General features: G+C 39.0%; 1 protein-coding gene across 3 annotated transcripts in view; it reads right to left on the reverse strand.

Annotated features, from left to right (window-relative positions):
* Window positions 1–24,298, reverse strand: part of DOCK8 (dedicator of cytokinesis 8) — an 83,989-nt gene that overhangs the window by 45,754 nt on the left and 13,937 nt on the right. For 2 of the 3 annotated variants that reach the window (XM_052701536.1, XM_052701535.1), the window contains exons 2-14: window positions 21,722–21,824; window positions 17,523–17,698; window positions 15,231–15,302; window positions 12,172–12,295; window positions 11,385–11,597; window positions 10,801–10,886; window positions 10,148–10,214; window positions 9,637–9,786; window positions 8,887–8,967; window positions 7,917–8,076; window positions 7,145–7,284; window positions 6,674–6,767; window positions 5,623–5,785 (exon numbers count right to left, since the gene is read on the reverse strand). In XM_052701536.1, coding sequence (XP_052557496.1) covers window positions 5,623–5,785; window positions 6,674–6,767; window positions 7,145–7,284; window positions 7,917–8,076; window positions 8,887–8,967; window positions 9,637–9,786; window positions 10,148–10,214; window positions 10,801–10,886; window positions 11,385–11,597; window positions 12,172–12,295; window positions 15,231–15,302; window positions 17,523–17,698; window positions 21,722–21,824 — 1,629 coding nt within the window. Of the gene's footprint in view, window positions 1–5,622; window positions 5,786–6,673; window positions 6,768–7,144; window positions 7,285–7,916; window positions 8,077–8,886; window positions 8,968–9,636; window positions 9,787–10,147; window positions 10,215–10,800; window positions 10,887–11,384; window positions 11,598–12,171; window positions 12,296–15,230; window positions 15,303–17,522; window positions 17,699–20,440; window positions 20,561–21,721; window positions 21,825–24,298 lie in introns of those variants that run through there. The other variant, XM_052701537.1, reaches the window with a different exon arrangement.

Below are 24,298 nucleotides of genomic sequence, written 5' to 3' on the forward strand. Positions count from 1 at the left end.
AAACTGGATGGCAAGAGCTACAGTTTGGTCCAAGATTTAAGGGCAATTAATAGAAATGCTGAATACATACAACCCATGGTGTATATCTTTATTAACCACATTAAGGAGTAAGTAGGTGGGGTTTACCGTTCTGGATTTGAAGTGCACCTTTTTCTGCCTGGTTTTACCAAAGAAAGTCTAAAATTATTTGCCTTTGAATAGGAAAGCTCCATTATGGAGAGAAGAAAAAAATAATAATTAAAAATAATAATAATAATGATTCCATTAACCTGCACAGTATTACCCAGAGTTGTGAGAATAGCCCAATGATTTTTGAGAACTGGTCAACTTGTGAGCCTGAGATTTGGGTTCACCATCTCACAGTGGAACTTTACTGAAGTACGTGGATGCTACAGTCACAAAGGACTGTGTACAATGGACTGTGAGCTTGCTGAATTTCTTGATTTAAAAGGCTATCAAGTTTCTCAACAGAAAGCACAACTGATCAAAGAGAAGGAAGCCATTTGCTGAACACCCAGAACACCAACACAGAGCTGCCTCCAAGCCAGCAGTGTGCGACTGCATGGAGACTGTGTGTACTCAGTTGGTCAGACCTACAGGAGGAACCTTGGACAATGCTGAGGATTCACAGAATCACAGAATTGTAGGGGTTGGAAGGGACCTCCAGAGATCATCGAGTCCAACCCCCCTGCCAAAGCAGGTTCCCTATAGCAGATCGCACAGGTAGGCATCCAGGCAGGTCTTGAACATCTCCAGAGATTCCTGGATTCATCGACAGAAGCAGTTCTGTGAAGACAAGGAAACTGCAAGGCAGGACATGCAGTAACTGCTACTGACAAGGTAATTAAAGCAAAACCATTACCTGTGGGGACTTCCACTCAGAAGGCTGAAATAAATGCCTTGACAAGAACCTTAAATATATGGACAGGTGCTAAATATGCTTTTGGGGTGGTACCCACTCATGGTGTCATCTGGAAAGAGCGAGGATTGCTTACACACAAGGAAAACAAATTCAGTGTGATGTAAATCTACCAAAGAACATCATGGCTGTTATACATTGTAAAGGACATCAGAAGAGTGACACTGTACAGGGAACTGGAAATATGATGGTGGATAAGGTGGCAAAACAGGCAGCTGAAGGAAAAGAAATTGGTGAACGGGCTTTAATTCCAGACAGTAAACTTGAAATATCTGAACCTTAGTCAGAACCTATAAGGTACTCTAGAAAGGATAGGAATCTAATTAATGAAGGGAAAAGAGCAAGCTGACAGATGGGTGCATACCCAGATGGACACACTGTTGTGCCCGTTAGTATTTTATAAAAATTGGTTCTAAGGGAACATAATAAAACTATGTGAGGCAAGGCATGCTAAGACTGATCTCTTAGCAAACAGATCAATATGTAACTTGCCTTTCCTTCTGTTCAGCACAGTACTCCTGCCTGCAACACTAACGCACTTTCTTCCCTAATCATCTTAAGTGCACTTTCAGCTCTGCCAAATTCTCTCCAAGATAATATTAGGAAAAACTAAGTGAAAGTGAGAAATATATCAGTAAACTCCACTGAATTATGTTAAGGGGAATGACATATTAAAGGAAGGATATTATCAATATTATGTCTGTCAGAGATGAAGAAATACTTATAGGGGATGCTGCATAATCCAGCCATTGCTTCATTAATCTGCAGCCCAGCAGAAGATGTCACAAATCTCCATAATGCCCCTGAGCACCGATTTTTACATTTACATCTGACTTGAGATGAAAGATATGCAAAATCACAGAGAGGTCTTTGCTGACTACACAACCAAAGAAGCATTCCAGTGAGCACTGTGCAGAAGAGGTAAAGCTTGTGCTATTTATGCTCAAGCAGTTTTAGGGACCTCTCTTACATGCGTATTAAACCCATCAGTGCTTAGGAAGAACAGAGGTAAACCCTGATTCTGAGTATCAGGCAGCGATGAAAGTGATGAAAAGCAGGAAGCTGGGGAGATGATCAAAAGAGATTCTTCACACTGCACTAAGGACAGGCATACACAGCAGATCTTTTGGTGGCTAGAGTGCTTCTTCCTGCCAGCAACAGTTCCCTCCAACAGCCTGAGAGCCTAAACATTTCCATGCAGCGGTTAGCATCGCCCTCAGGATGTGGTGAGCCCCAGGAAGCCACATGTTCCTCTTCAGGCTCAGTGCTGAGAGGAAGTCCTCAAGCAACATGCCACAGCAGCTGCTGTCAGTGATTAATGCTGGTGTGACTGTACTTCTCCTCTCACTCCCTCTACAGAAAGTACCTCCAGATGCAGGCAGACATGTTCACAAGAAGCAATAGACACATTCAGGAGTCAATATGGGTCTACAAAGGCCACGACAGAACATCCAATATCAATCCAACAGGACAGTTCCACACTGTAACAGGGTTCTAGGGGAAGAACTAATTCAGTCTGTTTCTCTGGATCTGAGGCTGACCCAGCACAAGGACTGTGAGGTAAAAGGCTATTTCAGTGCAAGAAAACCAAGGCTCCGCATAGGACACTGTGAAACAGTTCTCATTTTAATTTGCTGATTTTTCTACTCTTTAATAGAGACTTAGCAGTGATGATTTGATCACCTCCGATGGCCAAAGCAACGGAGACCAATATTCTGCCAAAACAAAATCTATGCACAGTCTTCAAGACTGTTATCTTTCTGACTGAACATTGCTGTCTGTAATTACTGGCTGTGTAATATGTGTGTAATGTAATGAAATCCTTTTCCTTGCTAAGTTACGCAATATACAAAATTTCACAAGTGCATCTCAAATTTCTGAACAATATTAGATGTGCTCACTGATGACTACAGTAAGAAAACCATGAATAACAAAAGCCAAATTAGGAGCAATCAGTCATCACTGATAAAAACTACAAATTGTTTATGAGCATAGATATACTACTTAAGAAATTGGAAACAAAAACTGATACACCTATTAGTCATTACTTTCAATCTTTGATGACTCCTCTGTTTCTACTGTTTTGAGAGAGAGATCTTCAGAAAAATGGTAAATCACAAATACTTTATCAAAGTTGCTGATTTTTCCATGCACTGACTAGAATAAATGGCATGACGAGAGAATTTCAACATTATTTTCAAAAGGATGTGTCTATACCATGTATTCTAAAACTCTGTAAAATTTTCTTCTAGTTTGGATAAGTTTGAATAAGTTTTCTCATGTGCTAAAATTAAGCATTAAAAAGATAGTGGCCAGACTACATTACATTTTAGGTGAGAGTGATTGTTCAATTCATCCATTATCACTGACACGAAAACCTTAACAAATATTCTACTAAATTTTCAGAGCACAAAAATTTTCCCAGATAAACTGAGTGGTAGGTCAGCTCATAAAATCCGGTTCCTGCAGTTTCAAATCACATCACATTATTATAGAAAGTTAGTTCTTTCTTAATTTAAATGTTATCAAGAGCTCAGAGTCAATTCTGACTAAAATCTTAGCACTATTCTCTCCAGAACTCATGTTCAATCTGTGTATGTAATTGAAGAGGCTCATCGTTACTTCAAACATCAAATATTACAAAAAAGTAGTCAACAGCATAATGTATTTGAAAGCCAAAACCGCAGACAAATAACTGAGATGTTATGCACCACAAAAAGAACCCACAAAATAATCTATTACCCATCACAATAGTTTTCTGCTGTATAAATGCAGGAAACCTTTTGACCCACAACTGTCTACTTCACATTACCTTTTTCAGAAGTTAAAACCTAAAAACTTTTCCAGTATTAAATTCAAGAGGACTAGATCCCCTTCTCATGACTTCTGCAGCCTTCTGCTGTAACTAAACCTACTGTGAGGTAATACTCTCAATTCCTTAACCGGTCCTAGTATTGCTAAATCCTGAGTTGTCATACTGTTAAAGGAGACAAATGAGTGCATATTCATTAGGTGTTGACTATTGCAATATTAAGCACAGAAGAGAGAAAAAGAGAGAAAGAAGGACAGAAAGAAAGAAAAGTAAACTAGGTTTCTGCATCTCTTTTAAACATCCAGGAAACAAACTAAAAGTAGATGTTACATTAGTATTTGTCTGGATATGTGCAGAGGTATTATTATGCCAACAAGATCTTACCAGACTGTATCTTTGAAAGTTTTCATTGTTTTGTTATTCACATACATTTATATATATAAATCTCTCCTACATTCAATGTAACATTTTAATTTAAAAAATACACGTATATTGACTTTAGTAATTTCGGATTCTTTTAGTATCTAAATCCATAGCACTGGATCAGTCCACATTCCCTAACAACACTTTTTCTGGCATGACTGTGTTTATTGGGTGCCAAAAGCATCTCAGAAAGAGCCATGTTACTCTAGCTCGTAGTAAAAGGTTTCAGTGCTGCTGCACAAACAGAGTTGCTACTTCCTGCAATCACGAAGTCCTTCTCTCACAAGGTTTGCAAAGCTGACTCATCTGTCTTACCGGGGACCTATGGCTAGATATCAACAATATTTGCTGATGACTCCCCTTTCTAACTGCAAATACAGCTGTAGTGACAAAGCTGTTGAAACAAAATCTAGCACTTCCACATTTATTCATCACTTTCCCACCGTATCTAGAAGACTGTCTTTGGGGTTGGATGGGGTATTAACAACAAAACTTTACAGTTTGCAGCACAATACTATTTTTGTCATGTCAGTTGTGTTATGTTATCGTCACTGATTCATTAATTACAGTGAAGATTAAGGTAAACATGCTATATTGATCTTCTCTTCATTACCACTACCTATACAGGACAGTTCCTCTTTCATTTCCACATTTTCTACTTAGAGTGAAATTCAAAACAGAGCCCAAAAACCTTGAAGAGGCTCAGCATGTTGGGTGTGAAGTCTTGGAAAAAGAGTGTAGCTGTTGAGCTACAGCAAGCATTTCTTCTTATGTAGGGGTATTTATCCAACACAGACACCTACCAACTGGAGGACTGTGTGGAGACACATTAACTTGCTTCAGGAGATGCACAGATTAAACATGGTAGCTTTGTTATTCAAGATATATAGCTGCAGGACTTTACTCTTGTCAAAACTAAAGAGAGACTCAAACTCCTTTCTAGATTAGCAATTTAAAGTGTTTCCAAATGCTTTTTGTTTTCAAAAGCAAATCTTCATACACTACCACGTAACCTGGAGTTGACAAGTGCTTCACCTTACTGAGGCCTAATAATGGAAAGGGAAGTTAAAATCTGGCCATTTTTTTTTCCATTAAAGAAAAAAAAAAAAAATTGACTTCATTTACATTTGTACTTTCAATTGTATAAAAACTACTGCTTTTTTTTTCACGCTTTCACTAAGGAAATGGGCACAGTATCCACATGATTTTATATGTTTATGTCAAGCCAACAAGAGCTGCTAGGTTGTGAACATTTTAAAAATATTCTGTGTGGAACAGGATAACTACATAATTAAATAGAGCATCGAGTGGGTATCTTACCTTCTAACAGCTAACAAGAGTAAATCAGTCTAAAACATAGTCGTTAGCAATTTTCTCAGCTTTTATTAAAAAAAAAAAAAAAAAAAGTCAAACCACAACTGCCTTTGAAAATGGTTCTCAAGCATTAAAAACATAATAATAATCTTACCTGTAAATAGTATGGGGAACATACACTTCTCTAATTGGGAATTCCAAAATCTCTTTGTGAGGACGACTACGATTTTCTGGAAAGGGCTTCACTGGTAGTAATTCCGGTGTCAGACAGTAACCAAGGTTTTCTGGAGCTGGAGAGATCTCCAGTTTAAGGGTTCCTTTTAAAAAAAAACACAAAATGTTACCAAAGAATACAAAAAATAACTAATGTATAATAAATCAAAACTGAAAACAGTATGTGAGGTTACACAATAACACTACGTAAGTAAGAAATGGATATTTGGATTGAAAGCTGCATGAGAATGAAACATGCATGTAGGAGGATACACAAGTTTATATGGAAGCTGAATAAAAAAGGGTGGTGTATAGCAGAGTTGTCTCTCCATCTCCACTAGGATTCTGCTGTGTTAATCTATGACAAGTAGACACCATCCAACAGAAAATCCAGACTAGTTGTGGACAACATTTACATAGTTAATAATGATAATCCTGCCATGAGTATAATCAAACTTTCAATTTCAATTTTAAGTTTTGGAAAGCACAAACTATTTTGGAAACCTGTATTTGTCATTTCTGACAATTATCTACAAAGGCAAAAGAAGCTTTACACTGAGTTTCTGTTTTTTGGGGGTTCCTCTACAATCCAGAAGATCTCAAGATGTAATTTATCTGAAAAAGTAAAAAGCAGCTTGTCAAGTGTTTGAGCATAGCCAAATACTGATCCAAATTCAAGGTGAAATATGTAGGCATTTTAGTCTCCTTCTGTAACATATGACTCATTGGAAAAGACTGCAGAGAAAACCTCTGTCTTCAAACAGCTTGAATGATCATGAAATACATCCAGCAGACACACTATAAGTTAGAAAAAAAGCAAATCACTGCAGAATATCAAGCTCAACACAAATCTCAATACTTAACTGGGGACACTGGGAAGGTTCCACAATAGTTTAAAACACAATTTTATTCTATTTTGGGGTTGAAACTTACAAAATGGTTTAAAGGAGAAAAGTACATATATACTATTCCATCTAAAATGAATTGTGTACCTGGTAAAGTCTTAATTCGTCTCTGCAAGGAAGATGATCTTTTGAAATCTGCTAAAAATTTGAAGAGATCTTCATCACTAAGCCTGTCTCCTTCCTAACAGGAGAAAGACAAAAATCATTATCTTTATAGCAATACTACATAACAAAAGGCTGTCCAAGAAGGTTGTGGATGCCCCATCCCTGGAGGCATTTAAGGCCAGGCTGGATGCGGCTCCGAGTATCCTGGCCTACTGGTTGGCCACTGTGCACATAGCAGGGGGGTTGAAAGTAGATGATCTTTGAGTTCCCTTTCCACCCAGGCCATTCTATGATTCACTGATTACCTTGAAACATGCAAACAAGGTAAGTTACTGTCAACAGCAATTATCCTCTGAATCCCCACTAACATCACTGTATAATTTTTCCCAACACAGTTCACACAATACATATGAAAAATGTCTTAGGCAGTCAGAAACAAAGAGCATCCTATACCTGTTTAAAGAAGGTACTGTGGGTCAGGGAGACAGTTTTGAAGTTTGACACTGGATAACTGTCCTCAGTGCTGAGACTTCTCTCAGAGAGTCTTCTTGCTTGTAATAGTGTTGCCCTCTTCTCACTAGTTGATCCTTTCCCTTCAAAGAGAAATTAAATAAAATACCAACTTGTTTTGTGCTACTTCAGTACCAAGACTATAAGGATATGCTAGAAATCCACAAGTTCCCAGTAACATCAGAGGACAGAGACCAGTACCTACAACCAGTACCTACAACATTAAGCTTTTATCTGTATTTCCCACTACCCGTATTTCAGACTATGTGAAATAATGGAATGCTATGATACACCTAGTGAGAGTGACATTATTTCTGCTGCAGAGCACAGGCTTATTCATATTTCTAGTTAGTGGGTTACAGAGCACATTGATCAGAGTTGGATGCAGCTTGAAAACATCTCTTGTACACTACAGAAACTAAGAAGATAAATATTTTGATTCCCTTTTATTGCACAGGGATTCCAGATAGTAAAGGCCAGTTCAACTAAAATAGAACCTAGAACTGAAGAATATTTAGAATACATAAAAATACATATGCAGAGGTGAAATAGTGAGAATATTAACTTTTGCTTGTAGAACTAAAAAGGAAAGCTGAGAAGATATGAATTTGAATCTGTCATTTGTTCTTGAGGACAAAAATGAATGAAATTTGCTTCCTAAGCACAGAACCACTAAAGAGTTGCTTTGTGTTAGCCAGAAAACTTAGACAAGTACCATTCAAACCTTCAGCCTCAGATACTTCTCGCTCAAGTGTGGAAACATTGAAGAAATTAGTTAGACTTATGGGAATCCAGGCAAATGGCATTCTGTATTTCCCTAGTCGTTGACAAAAGCATTCAGCTTGGGCTTTCAGTTTTTCAATCTTTTCTTTTGTCTAAGACAAAGAAAAAAATGAATGTTTTAAAAGCAATCAGTTATTCTAACTTCATTTTAAAGAAAAAAGGGAAATTATTTATTTATTTACAGTTTAGTAAATAATTTGTATTCTTATCTCTGATATCTTCCTGTTACACCACTGTCAGCACCATAGATGCTTTGATCTGTAAATTCAGTTCCCATTTCAACTAGTTCATTTTTGTTACTGAAGAGGAGAATGCAGATCTTTTTGCAGTGACCCTTGTGCCCAGCATGAGTAATCATCATAAAATGAGCAAGTTCCATCTCCTCCATCAGATACAGAAATAATATTCTGATGAATGTGAGAAACACGGGATTTTAGGAAACATCATAATTCTGCTCGAGGGAAGGTAAATGAAATTAATTCCCCAAACAAAGATCGTGTTATTTACAGATGTCTGCACTGAACTGGACATACACACCCCACAACTAGGTCTGATCTGATTAGCTTACCTAATCAGATCAGCAGGAAGCCTTTGAGGTACAAATATTCATGCTATCTTCACTGCACTGTCATCTCCTTTACTTTACCTATAGATACGTTATGGCTCAAGACATTGGAATCAGTACTGATTTCCAAAGTGACTAGGAACAAAAGCACACTTTGTCTTCTTTTGAATTCTTCATGTCAACGACAGACATCAAATTGCTTGCCCTATGGATTGATCAATTGACTTTCTCCCCATTGTTCTTTGGGTTCTGTCCCATTCCAAAAGATTTTCTCTTTCCCTGTTTCCCTTTGCACGCATGTTTTGATCCAAACACTTTTCATGATTGTTTTTCTTACCTTGCCAGCTTCATTTTCTTTAAGAACCATGTAAGGTTCTGCACAATCTCCAATTTCTCCTTGCTGAAGCACTTTTTCTATCTACAAAAAGCAGTAAAATAAGATGCTCATAAAGAAAAAAAATCACTCCAAACTTAACACATTACTTCTCTAGCAGTATGGAAAAGTCTGCCCAAATCTACCAAAAATAATGCTTAAAACTGTCTTCACGGAGTAATGTACAATAAACTTTTCCCAGCTCCCCTATTGTTAGTTATGAAGCAGAAAACATGTATATAAAAAAAGCTATCCATCAGGTACTGCTGCATTTTCACCACAAGCAGGAAAATTAACACATTCCAAATGAAATGGTTCGGGCAAAGTTAGTTTCAGAATTAAATAAACAGACCAGTGCAAAACACACTAACCCAAAGCCAAAAAAACTCCATTTATACACAATTTAAAAAATTTTAAAACGGTTTATTTCACTTAATTTTTTTCTTATGAAGAAATAGGAAAACCTAAGCATTCAGCTGAGCTAGAAAGTAAGATATTGATAAACTTCCAACTTCTTACATTGGAAACAAGATACACCAGTGGATACTTGTACAAAGAAGATCAGAAATTACCGGATACTTGTACAAAGAAGATCAGAAATTACCAGAATGCCTCTCAGCTATGGGAAAACCACATTAGTCAACTCCACATGCTCAGACAATTGGCACAGCCGGGAACAGGAAGAATGGTGTTAAAAGTACCACTGTAACATACCTTTATTACTAGGTAAATATCTGATGAGGGATAAGTGACAGAAAATACTGCTGATCTTGCCAGAGAAGACAAGTCAGTGGAGGGTGTATGAGAACGCAAGAATCCTCTTAATGAATCAGAGTTCAGGTCACAATGGAAATTTTCAGAGATCTTGAAAAGAAAAAGAATTTAAAATGTACTGCAAAGCAAAAATGAATTGAATGTTATTTTAAAATTAGTCAAAAGAAGTAAATGGAAATATGCAATAAAGAGCTGCAAACACAAAACAAAAGAGCTAGCATGACTAAAGCAACCTAGATCAAGATGCACCTATGCAAAAGTTGAATTATTTTTTGTAAGCAATTCTAATAATTTTTAGAGCTAAAAGTTTTAAATAAGAGATAAGTCAATTAAACAAAAGAAACAAAGAAAAGCTAAACATCCTAGAATTTTCACACTGTAATGAAATTGAGCTGAAAATATGAATGAATGAACAACTCCATTCCTTACTCATGCTGTAGTGCACACTTGCCTTTTTCCTTTCTTTTATATCATAGAGAGCTATGCATGCAAACAAAGGCTCAATCTCTATATCAAACCTGTTAAGGAAAGACACACTCATTAATATTTTACTTTTAAGATCCTGTAAAACAAAAAAAAAAAGGGGGGGTTTAGGCTGTCATTTCCTTAGAAAATGAGGAGAAACACTTCATTCCAGATCTTGGCTCTCTTAAAGTTTGGAGGATTTTTCTTTTTTTAGCTAGTGCATTTTATTAACTGACTTCAAGTGGGGAAAAAAAATGAGATAAACTGCCAGCAGTGTATTTTCTGCGTTTGTCAGAAAGCTGGTCTCAGATATCAGTTAAAAATGATTCTACCATTCTTGATTTTTTTTCTATTTATTGCTATTATGAACAAAAATCAATCTAGTTTGTTTATAATAAATAACTTGGTCTCATCCCCAACTCCTTTTCATTCTGACAAGATAAAAAGTCTTGTAACTACAGATATAAATGGTTTTCTGCCAAAATCACACTAAAGCAAGAACAAGCAAGCACGTAAACTCTTTGTGAACAAGGAGCATACAACGTCAGTGTGTCTGTGGCAAGATGCTCACATGAATTGAGACACTGTAATTGAAAAGTGTCACCAAAGCCTGCCAGACCAGGATGTAGGAATACTTACTTCAGAGTCTGCAGCTTTACCAGAATCCTGTTGCCCAGGTGTTCCTTTGGGCGATCTGGCACTGGGCGTATTTCCACTGCATCTTCCTATCATTAAACAGTTCAAACGCAATTAAAATAATTGCAAATTTACACGCTTACATAACAGCTTCAAGTGATTTAACTGAGCCACAGCTACAAAACAGCACGTTCCCTGACTCGGCAGCCACTTCATCTCTTCAGTCAGAAAGAAAACTGATGTATGTTTACAAATACCTACATGCCTCACCTGCATCTGGTGTGTTTCCCAAGTGAATGTGGCTTGTTTTGACACAACCATTTTAGCAGAACGTGGCCTGACTTACATCAAAAGAAGGCAGAAAGACCTCGGGCAACACCATGAGTTGGATACAACTGCTTGAATGCACATTCCAGATGGCTGGCAGGCATGTGAAGGCCACACCTTCACTGTGTTACTATTCAAGGGTGATACGCAAAAGCAAAGGAAGCAGGTATACAGGCCAGGAGTCACACTTTTTATGGTTGTGTGGACAATCTCCATCCCACTGAAGCATGGCTTGAGTCCCAGAAGCCCTGTGAGCTCACCTCATCCACAGACGGGTAGAGGGCGAGGAGCTCGGCGTGCCTGTTGGTTCGTCGGGCTTCCTCATTCTGCCTCTCAAACTCCTCCGCGCTGACATGCCGCAGCAGGTTTTCCAGGCGGGGATCCGGCTGCAGGCTGCGCAGGTCAAAGTCAGAGGAAGCTGGGGCAGTCTTGGAGGTGTCCTCAGTGAGCACGTGCACGGCCCTGGGCCCTGCCTGCCAGAAAACGAAGGAACAGCAAAACTTCTTACTGCCTGCTGTACCTTGGGCGTCACGAGGTTTCTCTTGCCTGTCTTTCAGGCCTTTCTGCCTTAATTTCACTGCTGCCAGGGGGCTCACCAAGGAGAGATGGTGGGAGATGATGGTTAGCACAGTCAGTTTGTGCCTCTCTGCATCCACGGGGAAGAAAGGGAAAGGGCAGATTACCTTCAACTTTCAAAGTGAACATGGTGGAAGCCAAAGCACTGCGGGCAGTCGGCAGAGTGACACTGTAATTCTTCAGATCTCTGAACCTGACTGCATCCACATTGAGGAGCAGGAGGCAGCTGGTGGGACTCCATCAGCCCACGGCCTACTTTGTTGCCCACACTTCCCTGACCAGGAGGTGTCAGGGGCATTACACAGCCACACCAGCCTTGTACCAACATCCCCAGGCTCCACAAATATTGGCGACAGAAACTCCCCGTAAGGAAGGGCTACCTGCTGCAGAGGTCTCTGTACACAGGACTTTTGCTTCCCTTGAGGGCAGCTTCTATATTAAATAACTTTTACCAAATACAATAAAAGATACCTGAAAGCTTGCTTCACTAGAGTCTGAAGTTTCTGATTCAAATGTTTGTTTCTGCAGATGCTTGTGAAAATCTTTTCGGGATCCCTTATTTTTCAAACTGCAAATGTATGAGTTCCCTTGGTTCCTTGCAGAGACAAAAACAAGCAAATCAGGATGGAACAAAAAGGAATTAGGGGAAAATAAAACAGAAGAAGAAAAACTAAAAATCAAGCAATGAGGAACATAATTGCACAGAAGGACAGCACACCATAACCTGTATACAAAATGTGACATTTCGCAATGTTCCAATGTTTCAGCCAACCATTGCAGCTTTACAGTGGATATGAAGGATAGCTTGAAAATGAAGAAAATTCACTCGCATTGTTATATTCTCACCCTGAGACAGCAGAGAAATTCTGACCTAGGAATAAATTCAGCCCTGAGCTACTCATAAGACATAGTGATTATCGCAATGACCTTAGAAATAATGGTCAGAAACACCTGCCTTTTAGCTGGCTCTCTGCTTCTGCACCATCGAGCTCACTGCTTGTCTGAGATGTCATTTGGTCTCTGGCATGCCTAGACCTAGTTGCTCCCCTTACGCCAAGCATTTAGACTATTCTCTCCTTTCAAAAAATTTGCTAAATTCTGCAGTAGCATTTTAATAATCACTCCCCTTAGTCACACTATCCAGCTTCATTCATTTTCCTTTCCATTGCACTTAAAAGTAGCATCTCAATATCTCAGTACCTTCATTGTGATGTCACAGTAAGTCATTATTGATCAGGGAGACACCTTTTTATTACATTTTGGATACAACTGAATTATATACATATAACTGTATTGTGTATATGTATTATGTATTATGTATATATATAACTGTATTATATGTATTTTAATATTAATTATTTGAATTTGAATCATTTATCAGTTCAAATGAAAATCAAAGGCAATAAAGATACAAGATCGACATGATCTCTTTGGATGTGACCTTGCTTTGGAATTGCATTTACTACTTAGAATGGGAGAGAGGAATTATACACAACCTTCTTCTGAGACACTTCAACATTTACAAGAGGCTTTGTTGATTTTTTTTTTCCACTACCTCCAGTGAAGGACCACTTTCCACTATCTCCAGTGAAGGACCACTTTCTTGCTCCTCCTCTTCAAAGTAAGGAGCAGGGGAGAAAATATGATAAGAAAAAAAGGTTCTTGAGATAAGGATAATTTAACTAAAGAATAAAGAAATTAAAAACAAACAAAGGCTATGTGGAAGCAAAGAGAGAGAAAACAATTATTCTCTACTTCCCGTTAGCAAGTATTCCTATGTTCAGTCATATCTTGGGAAGCAGGGCTTTGACACACATAGAAGTTGGTTGGGAGGACAGATGTTTTAATAACAAGATCTCCCTCTTCCTCCCCCTTTGCCAGGGTGTGATCCCATATGCTACTGAACGTCCCTTTGATCAGTTCAGATCAGCTCCGCTGGTGCTGTCCCCTCCCACCTCCTGCCCACTCCAGAATACTGGCTTGGATTGTGTGTCAGTGCTGTCCAGCCACAGAAAAAACGCTGGTTATGGTATCAGCACAGTGCTAGCCACAAATGCAAAGCTCGTCGCTGTATGGGCTGCTGTGGGTAAAGTGAACTCTGTGCTAGCCAGACTCACTACAACACACAGACCTACTACTGTGCCCAGACCCTCCTACTCACGTCCTACTTCTCTGAGGCGTGAGTACTCACACAACCTTTTTTCCTCTTTACTGTGCTACTCCCACCCTTCATATCCAGGAGTGGACAAGAGCTACATGCACACACCTCTCACAGCTCTCCAGATTATAAACTGAGATCTGCCCTATGAATCTTTGTCTCATAAACTGGCAACCACTGACTTTTCAGTCTTTCTCAGCATGTTGGAAAGCTTTCTATGAGTACTCTTTCTCTCTTTACTCCTTTGCTTCCTCTCATATTTGTTTTGAGAATGGTGCCATAAGGCTCCCAATAATAACCCCTGATTTATATGACACTAAAGCATCTTTCATGCTTTCTTTCTCTTTGTAATTTTTAGTAACCTGCTTGCATTGTTAGCCATCAAAGATCAGCTTTCTGGGAGGCCTCAAACTCAATAAAGTATCTGCAAATTTGCCTCATCTGAATCAGCGAGACAGTAAAACACCCTAAAAGCCTTTTGAAGCAAGTGTATTTCTCTGGCTCCATTCACATTTCTACACGCGTGCGTAACAGCAAACACAGCCACACAGCACTGTCTGCTGCACCTACTGGGTTGCTCAGTCCTTATCTGTGTGCACAGACAAGGCTGGCCCGTTACAGAGCGCTCAGAGCAGAGCTGTGTGATGGAGCGAGCACAGCGCTCTGCGCGGTGTCGGTAGGGAGCCTGCAAAAACCCACCAGCTTCTTCCTGGTGACTCACCATGTGCACTTCTGAGAACTGAACCAGTTTCATAGGCCCCTGGAGGAAGTCTCCTCGCAGCGCTCAGCAGAGTGCAGAACTAACAACACAACTCCTTTACGGACAGCAAGAGACAATCCCTCACAGTTAGAAAATAGACTTTTCTAACTGATGCTATGCTAATAATCCAATGATACCACCAATCACTGCCAAGAACATCTCTAATCTTCTTTTTTCCTTTCTGGAAAGAAAGACTGGAAAGCCAACAGCCGAAAATGGACAAAGTAAGAACTGACAATAATCAAGTTGTGATTGTCCTTGCACAGAGTTTAGACAAACAAACACAAAATGATTCTTCAAGCATCAGAAAAAAGAATAAAAAGAAGGAAGGGATAAGAGGTCGAGATGAAGGATCATTGCTACACACTGAATATGAATTATGTCCTGATTAATTCCTGGGGAACCTGAATAATTAAGAAGCAGGTACAAAAATATTTAGCAAAGCCCACCATCTCAAACAAGACAGTAGAGTAAAACTACTGAGAAATCCCCTTTTATCTTCAGGTACTGATTCAAATTGTCATTCGCTCAGATTATTTATAACAACGCATCTTATACATGCAAAATAGCATACCAGGTATTTTCTATTTCATTTACTTGTGAGTAGCTTACTTTCTATTCACAATCAGCCAGTCCCGGATATAGGTCTGAACACAGTCTCGTACATGCGAATCCATCTCAACCCTGGAGAAAAAGCAACATATGGGAAATATTTTAGTACCTAGGTCATGCCTTAAGGAAAAAGAAATTTAACTAAACATGCTGTACAGATAAAGGGCTCTCTGCTAGTCCACTCCCGTATGTTTATTGTATTGCTAAGCCACATTTCAGTTTTAAACAACAGGTGTACTGAATGAGTACACAGACACGGGTTTGGGTTGTTGTGTTTCCAAATTAACAGAAATGCATTTAACAGAGATAACCATTTGCCACACCGTGCGTTTCAAGACAGATGATGCTATAAAGTACTGTAAAACAAAAGAAAGTACCACAGATACCTATCTTCTGTGTTTTTCCAAAACTTGCTAACAAATAGAGATATTTTTTCCAGAGGCATCAGCTCATGTACTCTTTTATACTGAAATGGAGAAAATTCCAACAGCTCAACAGAATGTTGAGATCTGAAAATATGCTGTAAGCTTATGATTTTCAACTAAGCCTCTGTCAATGTAGGGAGTTGGCAGACTGCTTGAGAGAATGGATGCTGATTGGCATTAAAATGTGATAAATTAAGGTCAGTTTCCATAAATGTTCTGTCATGATGTTGTAGCACAATTTCCTTACTCCTACTCTGAAATACACTAGTGACCTGTGTAAAAACTGCTTGTTAAGTGAGGATACATGTGATGCGGGAATGGAAGAAAGGTGTAAAACTTCTCAGCACTTTCCACCAAGAGCTCCTAATAGATCTGCAGCCCAAGCTGGCTAACAACCCTTGGGGCTCAGACAAGCAGACCACTGCGTGCCAGGGTGGGATAAAGTAGCACATGCTGGCCTCCTGCATCAGATGGGACACACTTTTGTTAGCAGGCAGCGTATTAACCCTGTCTGGTCAGTGGCATCTACTTCATGTGTTTGGCACAGGAAGATACCACAGGAGGCACTGCTTGCATGCAAGTCTCTGAAGCATGACCTTCCTGAATGCTCTCCTCCCTAACACACTATGTGTCCTTTACCTCGATTTTCTGTAACATCAATTTCCATATGAGTGGTTTGAACGTCTAAAAAGGGATTTTCTGTACAAAACAAGTCTGTTGAATGCACGTTTGTTGTTACTGACACCCCTCTTTTTTTCATAGATTCCTTGAAACATCTTTTAATACCACTAAGGCAGAAACAGAAAACTACTACTTTAAATGATAGGTGTATTACAAAATGATCCTGGAAATATGTCTCCATAGGGGAGAAGTGGTCTCAGCCTACAGAAATGAAAATAGTCCACCATGAATCGTCATTCCACCTTAGCCTCCATCTCTTTTGGCATGCTGAAAAAAACACTGAAGACAAACTGAAGGAGCCAGGCCCCAACCTGAACAAACATGCATCCTTAGCTGTCTTTGCACACAAAGCAGTTTGGGGTTGACTTATGCTGACTTCAAATTTATCTGTTTGTTGCTGTCTGCAGACTTGGCTATGATTTTGTGTTTTTACATGAGGGTACTGTTTCTAGACAAACAATCCCTGGAGACTATTTTGTATACAATTTATAGAACTCTTCTAAACCCCACTAGCAAAATTTCCAAGTCATCATTTTTTCTCACTGTAAAAAACTCTGCTGCCTGTATTCTTCCTGTTTATCAAACTAGCTTAAATATTTTGAGGACGGCTGAGTACCATTATGAAACATGGAAACTATTTTAATCTAAAAACTGTTGAAAACAGTGGAAAGCTTCCTGATTATTTCATTAATATCTACCTATATCTACCTGGATGCAGAAATGACTTCCACACTAGAAATCAACAGATACTCCTTCCTCAAAACCTTGTGATTGTTAAGCAAGAAAGACACTGAATAAGAGACACTGAGTGATCTGATCAATGCCATGTAATAAACAGCCAAGAGGGAATTAAAAAAAAAAAAAAAAAAGAAATTTTGATCTTACAAATCAATGTAAGGATTCACAGTTATAAAATCATTTTTCATATTAGTTTCCTGTCCTTCTCCCCTGTTCTTTTCGATCTACTACTACCTCATACCTGCTGCTAACAGCTAGGCAGTGAAGCCCTTACGAGACTTTAACTGTCCTAAAGAGAGTAACAGAATCAGTGGCAAAGTACACATGTTTAAAGTAACTGCATGACAGCTGAACAGATGGAGGACTGAGGTTAACAGACACTGACATCTTTCTGTTCAACACTTTTTAAAAATCTGTTGCATTTCAGAGAAAGAAAAAGTCTCCTCACCCATCTTCTGGCATAGAAGGCTGCAGAGTCCTGCATTCTTTGGGTGTAAAGACAATGTCCAAGTCATCTTCAGGAAAATCACCAAGTTCATGCGCCATTTCTGAGTCCAAGTTGTTCAGCTGTGTCATTAGGAAGCCTTCGAAATCTACTGGGTCTACTGCATCATAAAAGGAAGGCTAATGAAAGAAATAAAGAGATGTTTGTTTTAGCAAAAGGTGTCTTTTTTAAAAGTGGTGGGTTTTTTGGGGGGGCGTGTTGGGAGGGGGGGGTAGGGAGCCTCATTTCTTTTTCTAGTTATCCCTTGTTCATTAAATACAGGAACAGACTTCTAACCTTATGTATTATGCCACTGCACTGAATGCAGGGAAAAGTTGATAACAAAACAATTAGATGAAAAAGAAATGATGAAAAAGAAAATTTTAACATGCAGAAGAAGGTATTACAGCTAAAACCAAATATGGGCCTATTTTCATTGCTGAGCTTTCACAGATACTGGTAATCTGCTTGATCCCTGTGAAGTGCACTTAGTCCCCCTCTTCCAATGTGAAAGGGCAGCAGCAAGCAAGAACAAGGCCAAGGTGACCAAGAAGAGAGTGACAGGCGGCAGCAAGCTCACAGGGAGCTGGCAATAATCATAGTCATGCAGATGCCTCTCAGTTCTTTTGAATTTTAATTTTACTTCAACAGTTAGAATAGTAACTACACAAAAGATTACATGGAACTACTGAAATTGTTATTGCAAACCTTATATATTCACCGTTTCTATGGCATTTGGCACTGCACCCTGATAGAGAGCAAATTTATTTGGCTGTATTTTATAAACCACTTTTATACAGAACATTCGATTCACAACAAAGTTTAACAAGTGCCAATCCAAAGTTTAACTGTGCCAATCATGAATGCTACAAAGCCACCTGTCTCTTTTAGTCTGCTCATTTTCAAAACCAGAGGCAAAAAATCTTGTTTATTGTACCTGTAATTGTTCTACATACATATAAGTGTAACTTCATGTGTTGTTTTTATTATATTTTTCCTTGTGTAGATAAAAAAAGAAATTCTACTTTCCATATAGTCAATAAAAATAGCTTATACACATACACAAAATAGAACACCTATCCAGCTGTGTACAGAGTTTAGCACTTCTTATTGTTGATTGTCTTGACATGTAACAAATAGTTCAAGAACTACAGCTTTAGAAAACTCTATTTTATGTTCTGTGAGTTCCTGAAACATCATGGACGCCTAAGCGCAGTTCAGAGCAAGGACCAAAAGAGCTTTCAAATAACAGCCCTGCAATAATTAATTTACTAGGAGGAAATAATTAGCCAAAAATATCTTCAAATCATCCTTGACTGTAAAGAATAAGGATTGCGTTGTAACACATTGACTCAATACATCTCACACAGCTGCCTTCCAAAGCTGCCAAAAACAGTTTGTCTCAGCCTTGATGAGACAGATAATTTATTTGGTTCTGACGGTGGAGTGTGAAGAAAATAAGGCTCGGATGTCCTTAATAACAATACTGCCTTTATATGCCACACTACTGTGACAACAGTCTCATCCAGTATTCTGGAGCTATTCTTCTTATGTTTCTGTGTTCTTGTCCATAAATACAATCTGCAGGCTAAAATTACGAAGTCTTCTCTCATTATTACTGGGTCCTACTAAAGGAAGACTGTCAGGAAAACTGACAATATTTTCACCTGAGTATGAAGTAAGTAATAGTGGTGTAGGAAATAAATAATAATTCTGTAAATAACTGCTTCACACAGAAATTTTATCACAAAAGGACAGCGAAGAATTCTACAACTTACGAAAGGACAAGGGTGTTTAATGGCAGCAATGCTCTGGTAGCTCCGAACTAACATGGCTCACGCACACTTTGCCACATCAGTCATCGTAGATAGGAAAGTTAATTAAAAATTAAAAAATGGTATAATCCAAGTATTGGAAGCTTATTAGTGTTCTGGAAATATAATAGGGGAAGTTATTCAGCTAATAAAAACTCAGAAACATTGAGAAAAGTGAAGTAGGTTTAGAAAAAATGCGCTAGAAAAAAGCATGCTGCATGTTTGAAAAATAATAGATGTGGCAAACGATGGAGCAGAGACCACTGAGACACATGTCAAATAAACTACAGGTTCCTCTTTTATTGCATCTCCACAGGAATGAAATGTCAGAGCTTACCCTTAAGGGATCAACAGCATTCTCCAGAACCAGTTTAGGGAAAATCTCCCTCTTTCTTTGCTTTTCTTACTCATAGGTAAAGTCTAAAACTGAGAATCATGAAGCAGTCATCTGAAGAAGTTCACAAAACTATAGGTTAAGCACGATCTGATTTATACCTAGCAAAGAGCTGAGCATACAGGCTCAGGAGTTCTGGGTAAATAGTGATCTTTATTAGCTTTTAACTTCTCATTAATATTCAGTATAGTCTTCAGACAATATCCGTGAAGTTGATTTATTATACTGCTTGTGGGTAAAATATCGCATGTTAATGCATGAATACATATCTAGAGCTGTGCAAAACAAAATGCAAAAGAGTAAAGCAAAACACAGCTGCAATTTAAAAAAAATAGACACCACACATCTTGTCAGTTGTTGAAGATGAAATGTTTTGCATGCAAAATAATGTTGCTTAATAAAATCTAATTTTCAGTTAAGCATTGCACATCCTTTCAGAAATCACAGTTTTCTGTTCCAGCAAGTCAAATACATCACATTTCATTATGTCTTGTAACTCTGTCTTGTTGAAGACAAGTGGAAAAGATGGTGAAAAAGGTAAATGAGAAGGAGGGCAATGGTCTCTCTGATGTGCAAAGTATTAAGTATACAAAGAAAGATAACTGCTTCTATCATGGAGGTGTGCAAAGAAATCATGCTATAGAAAATGCCACAAAGCATTACCACAAACATACCTTTTTAAGGAGAGTGGACTGGAGGCATGCGGGTGGTGATAGCACGCAAAATGGCAGCTGCGGCGCAATATCCAGGAAATGAAACGTTATCGCGTTTCTCAAGAGCTAAAGCAATTGTACGCCGGAAGAAGAGAACCCAGCCACCCCCGGGCTGAAAAACCACGACCAGCAAGCTAAAGCACCATAGCACTTCAGATTGAGGAAGTGAGCTGTGGCGGGAGGCCCTGACACACGGGAAGTAAACGCTTACAGCTCCTGTTCTCCATTTTTCACAATCACTGGTGCACAAAGACTTCCTCCTCCTACTTTCTGGGTCTTAATCAAGAAAAGAAAAACAACTATCGAAGTCCCAGACAAGCGTGGCTTTTTTTGGAATGGCATAGCACACTTGCAGAACAGTCATCCTCTTGAAAGGCAATAAAGAAGACCTGGCAACTTTTCTATCTGTCATAAGGGTAGTGTCATACGGTCTGATTTCTGCATGTCAGGCTGAAGATGATTTGGACCATATAACCATTGACTCAGTAAGGTTTATGCCAATCAAGACACTCTTCAGCATTTTTCACTTAACAGCACTGAAAATAAGGGTCAGTGCAAAGTTTCGGCCGCTGGCTCTGGGAATTGTTCGTTAAGCCAGGCAACAGCAATAGAGCTCAAGGGCACAGCATGAAACTTCAACAGAGGAGGGTCAGGCTGCATATCAGGAGAAGGTTCTTCACCAGAGAGTGGTTGGGACCTGGAACAGGCCTCCCAGGGCAGTGGTCATGGCACCGAGCTGCTGGAATTCAAGACTAATCTGGACAATGCACTCAGACACAGGGTCTGATTTTTGGTGGTCTTCTGTGTAGCCAGGAGTTGGACTTGGTGATTCTTATGAGTCCCTTCCAATTTGGGATATTCTACAGTTCTAAGCTTTGCTGAGTCTCCACCATACTCTTTTTCTTTTTTATTCGCTGATCTCCTTTTGCAGATCATCTTTGGCCTCACACAATGCTTTTACTTGGTAGTAGAGCTGAATGTCTCTGTCAGGGCATGGCTGTATTATACTCCAATACTTAACTACTTCTCTTTGGTTTACAGTAGCATGCAGACTGTCTGTTTCAGACTCTGAGGACCACTCCCAGTTCCTTCAAATGTGTAATTTTCCCGCTGATCAAGAAGGATTTTGATATTTAGGAATAAGACAATGGAAAGCAAAATGGACAAAAAAGCTCACTTAGTTTAGCCTAAAAATGTTATGTGATGCAGATGGATTATGTAGAAGACAAATTCAGAACTTACCAAATGAAGAGTAGAAAAGCCAGGAGTACTTAAGCTACGCTGGCAGAACTGTGCAAAGCCTGGTTGAAGGGTAAATTGCTTTCTTACTTCTGCAGAGGAGTACCTTTAATTAAGCAGAGAAAAAGCTTATAACTACAGTTATCCACATATAAATGTCAAGCCCTAGACATCAGCCAATTTAGAGTCCTGCCACAGAGTTTAGAAACACCTTTTGATTATATTCTAGAATCCTTTTGCATTTTAGTTCATGTAGACCTCCAAAAATAATTTGCAGTCCTAAATAATTAACATCCTGACGCACTTTCCACAAGTTTCTATTACTATGTTAACCCTGCAACTATGAAAGGCCATGCAAGAAAGAATAATCTTGCCCTCAAGTCAAATATGGCTGCAAACTACATAGCAACACTTGCACCTTTGTTTCAGCAGATCAGAATTACTGAATAATCAACCATATTGAAAGATTAATGAACATCACATAGGAAAATACTTTAATGAACTGTAAGTGACCAGCAGATGAAAGCAAGGCAGGATCACTCACTGTATGGTGTGAGCCCAGATTTACGTTAATAATGTAGTCTGCTCTGAACAACACCAGATGAATGAAAGCATGAATTTTGAAATCAGTCTGCACTGCCAGCTGAATGCTTGAGGAGAAATCATCTTAAGAGCTAACTAGCTGACTGCAGTGGGAGGCCAGTACTGAGTTTTTCAGATGTTAGAGTGATAGCACAGTTGTATGTACTTAGTGTGCAAAACCAGTAATCAGAGTAGCTTGCTCATTCTTCAGTGAAATACATCAATAAATATTTAGTATGATTTAAGAACAATCAGCCCTGAAATAATGCCAAAATAAGTACAATACATTTCACCATGAATACTCAGGACAAGATTTTCAAAGAACAAGAGCCAGTTAAGCAGATTCTAAGTAAAAAGAAAAACCTTCTGGCCATCAACCCACCAGGGCAGCCAACACAGAGAGAGGAAAAGACTTTCTCTTCTGCATCAGATTCTCTTCCAACTCCAGCAGATATTAGTGGGTGTCTTAGATCTACCAGCTGCTGCATGGCAGAGTTTGCATGCTTGTTCTGCAGCTTTCCTCCCCTGCAGTCTCTTGATTTCCATGACTATTCAATATGTTTGGTGACACATAACCTCTGGCTACTACTGTTCTTCACTGGTATGGCAAAACCCAGAGTGTGCTGAATCCATTTCTCCTCCTGTGAGAATGGGCATCTCATGGAAGGTATTAGGGGCATCTCATTACAGGTTTGACTCCTAAAATGAAAGATGCATAAATACGGGCAGCTGTTTGGAGGTTGCACCAGTTTTGAGAGCAACATGGTTCCACTCTAGAGGAAGCAGTAACAGAGACAGAGAAAAGCCAGAATTACAGAGAAAGAAAAGGGATTCACTGTCAGCAGTCAACACTGGTATTCCAAATACCAGGCAAAACAAGACTAGAATGTTTTTTAAAGGCGATTCCATAATAATATAAGCAAGAAGCTATTAGGGAACTATGAAGAAATCTGTGGATTTTCTCATTATTTTTGCCCTATTTTGAAAAGGAAAGCTGGTTGTATATCACAGTTATTCTTTTCATCTTTCCACTGCAGACAGTATCTAATTGTGAATACATGTAACAAGGTATAAAGCTCGGATTATTCAAAATTATGATTTTCTTTCAAACAGAGCAAGTTGTTTTCTACCCTGTACAGAAGCACACTGATGAAAGTAAAAGACCTAGCAGCTAGTCAAAAACCTATGTTACAGTGTATTGCAGAAGTTATTGCCAAAAAAAGAAAAGACATAAATTACACCATGTAGGGGGTCATTTTTGAACAGGAAATGGTATGAATGTTTATTTACAAAAGAGGAAGCACGTATGTGGACACGTGGCCAGACTTGCTGCCTGGTAAAAACCTGAGCAAGTCAAACCAACTGGAGGAAAAAAGTTTTTTATGATTAGTTCCAGAGGCTCCACAATACTCAGAAGTAAGAATTTGCAAAATAAATCACTCCAGTTAAAGAATACTCAGCTGGAAAACAGCATCCACACATGGAGTCCTCAGTACAGGAGAGACACAGACCAAAGGAGGGACACAGAAATGAACCAAGGCATGGAACACCTCTCTTGTGTGGACAGGCTGAGAGAGTGGGTGCTGTTCAGCCTGGAGAAGAGGAAGACCCAAGGAGACCTGAGAGTGGTCTTCCAATACCTAAAGGGAATCTACAGGAAAGAAGGGGACAGACTCTCTAGCTGAGTCTGTTAGAACAAGGGGAAATGGTTTCAAGCTTAAATAGGGTAGATTTAGGTTAGATATAAGGAAAACATCTTTTAGATACTGAAGAACAGCCAGTGCGAACTCACAGAATCATAGGATCACCAAGGTTGGAAAAGACTTTCAAGATCATCCAATCCAACTGTCACCTATCACCAACAGTTCTCCCTAAACCATGTACCTCATCACAGCATTTAAACATTTCTTGAACACCTCCACACACAGTGACTCCACCACGTCCCTGGGCAGTCCATTCCAGTGCCCGACCTTTTGGAGAAGAAGTATTTCCTAACAC

Source organism: Tympanuchus pallidicinctus, unplaced genomic scaffold (genome assembly GCF_026119805.1).
Source record: "Tympanuchus pallidicinctus isolate F22 unplaced genomic scaffold, pur_lepc_1.0 scaffold4, whole genome shotgun sequence".
In the NCBI taxonomy this organism is placed as follows: Eukaryota; Metazoa; Chordata; class Aves; order Galliformes; family Phasianidae; genus Tympanuchus; species Tympanuchus pallidicinctus.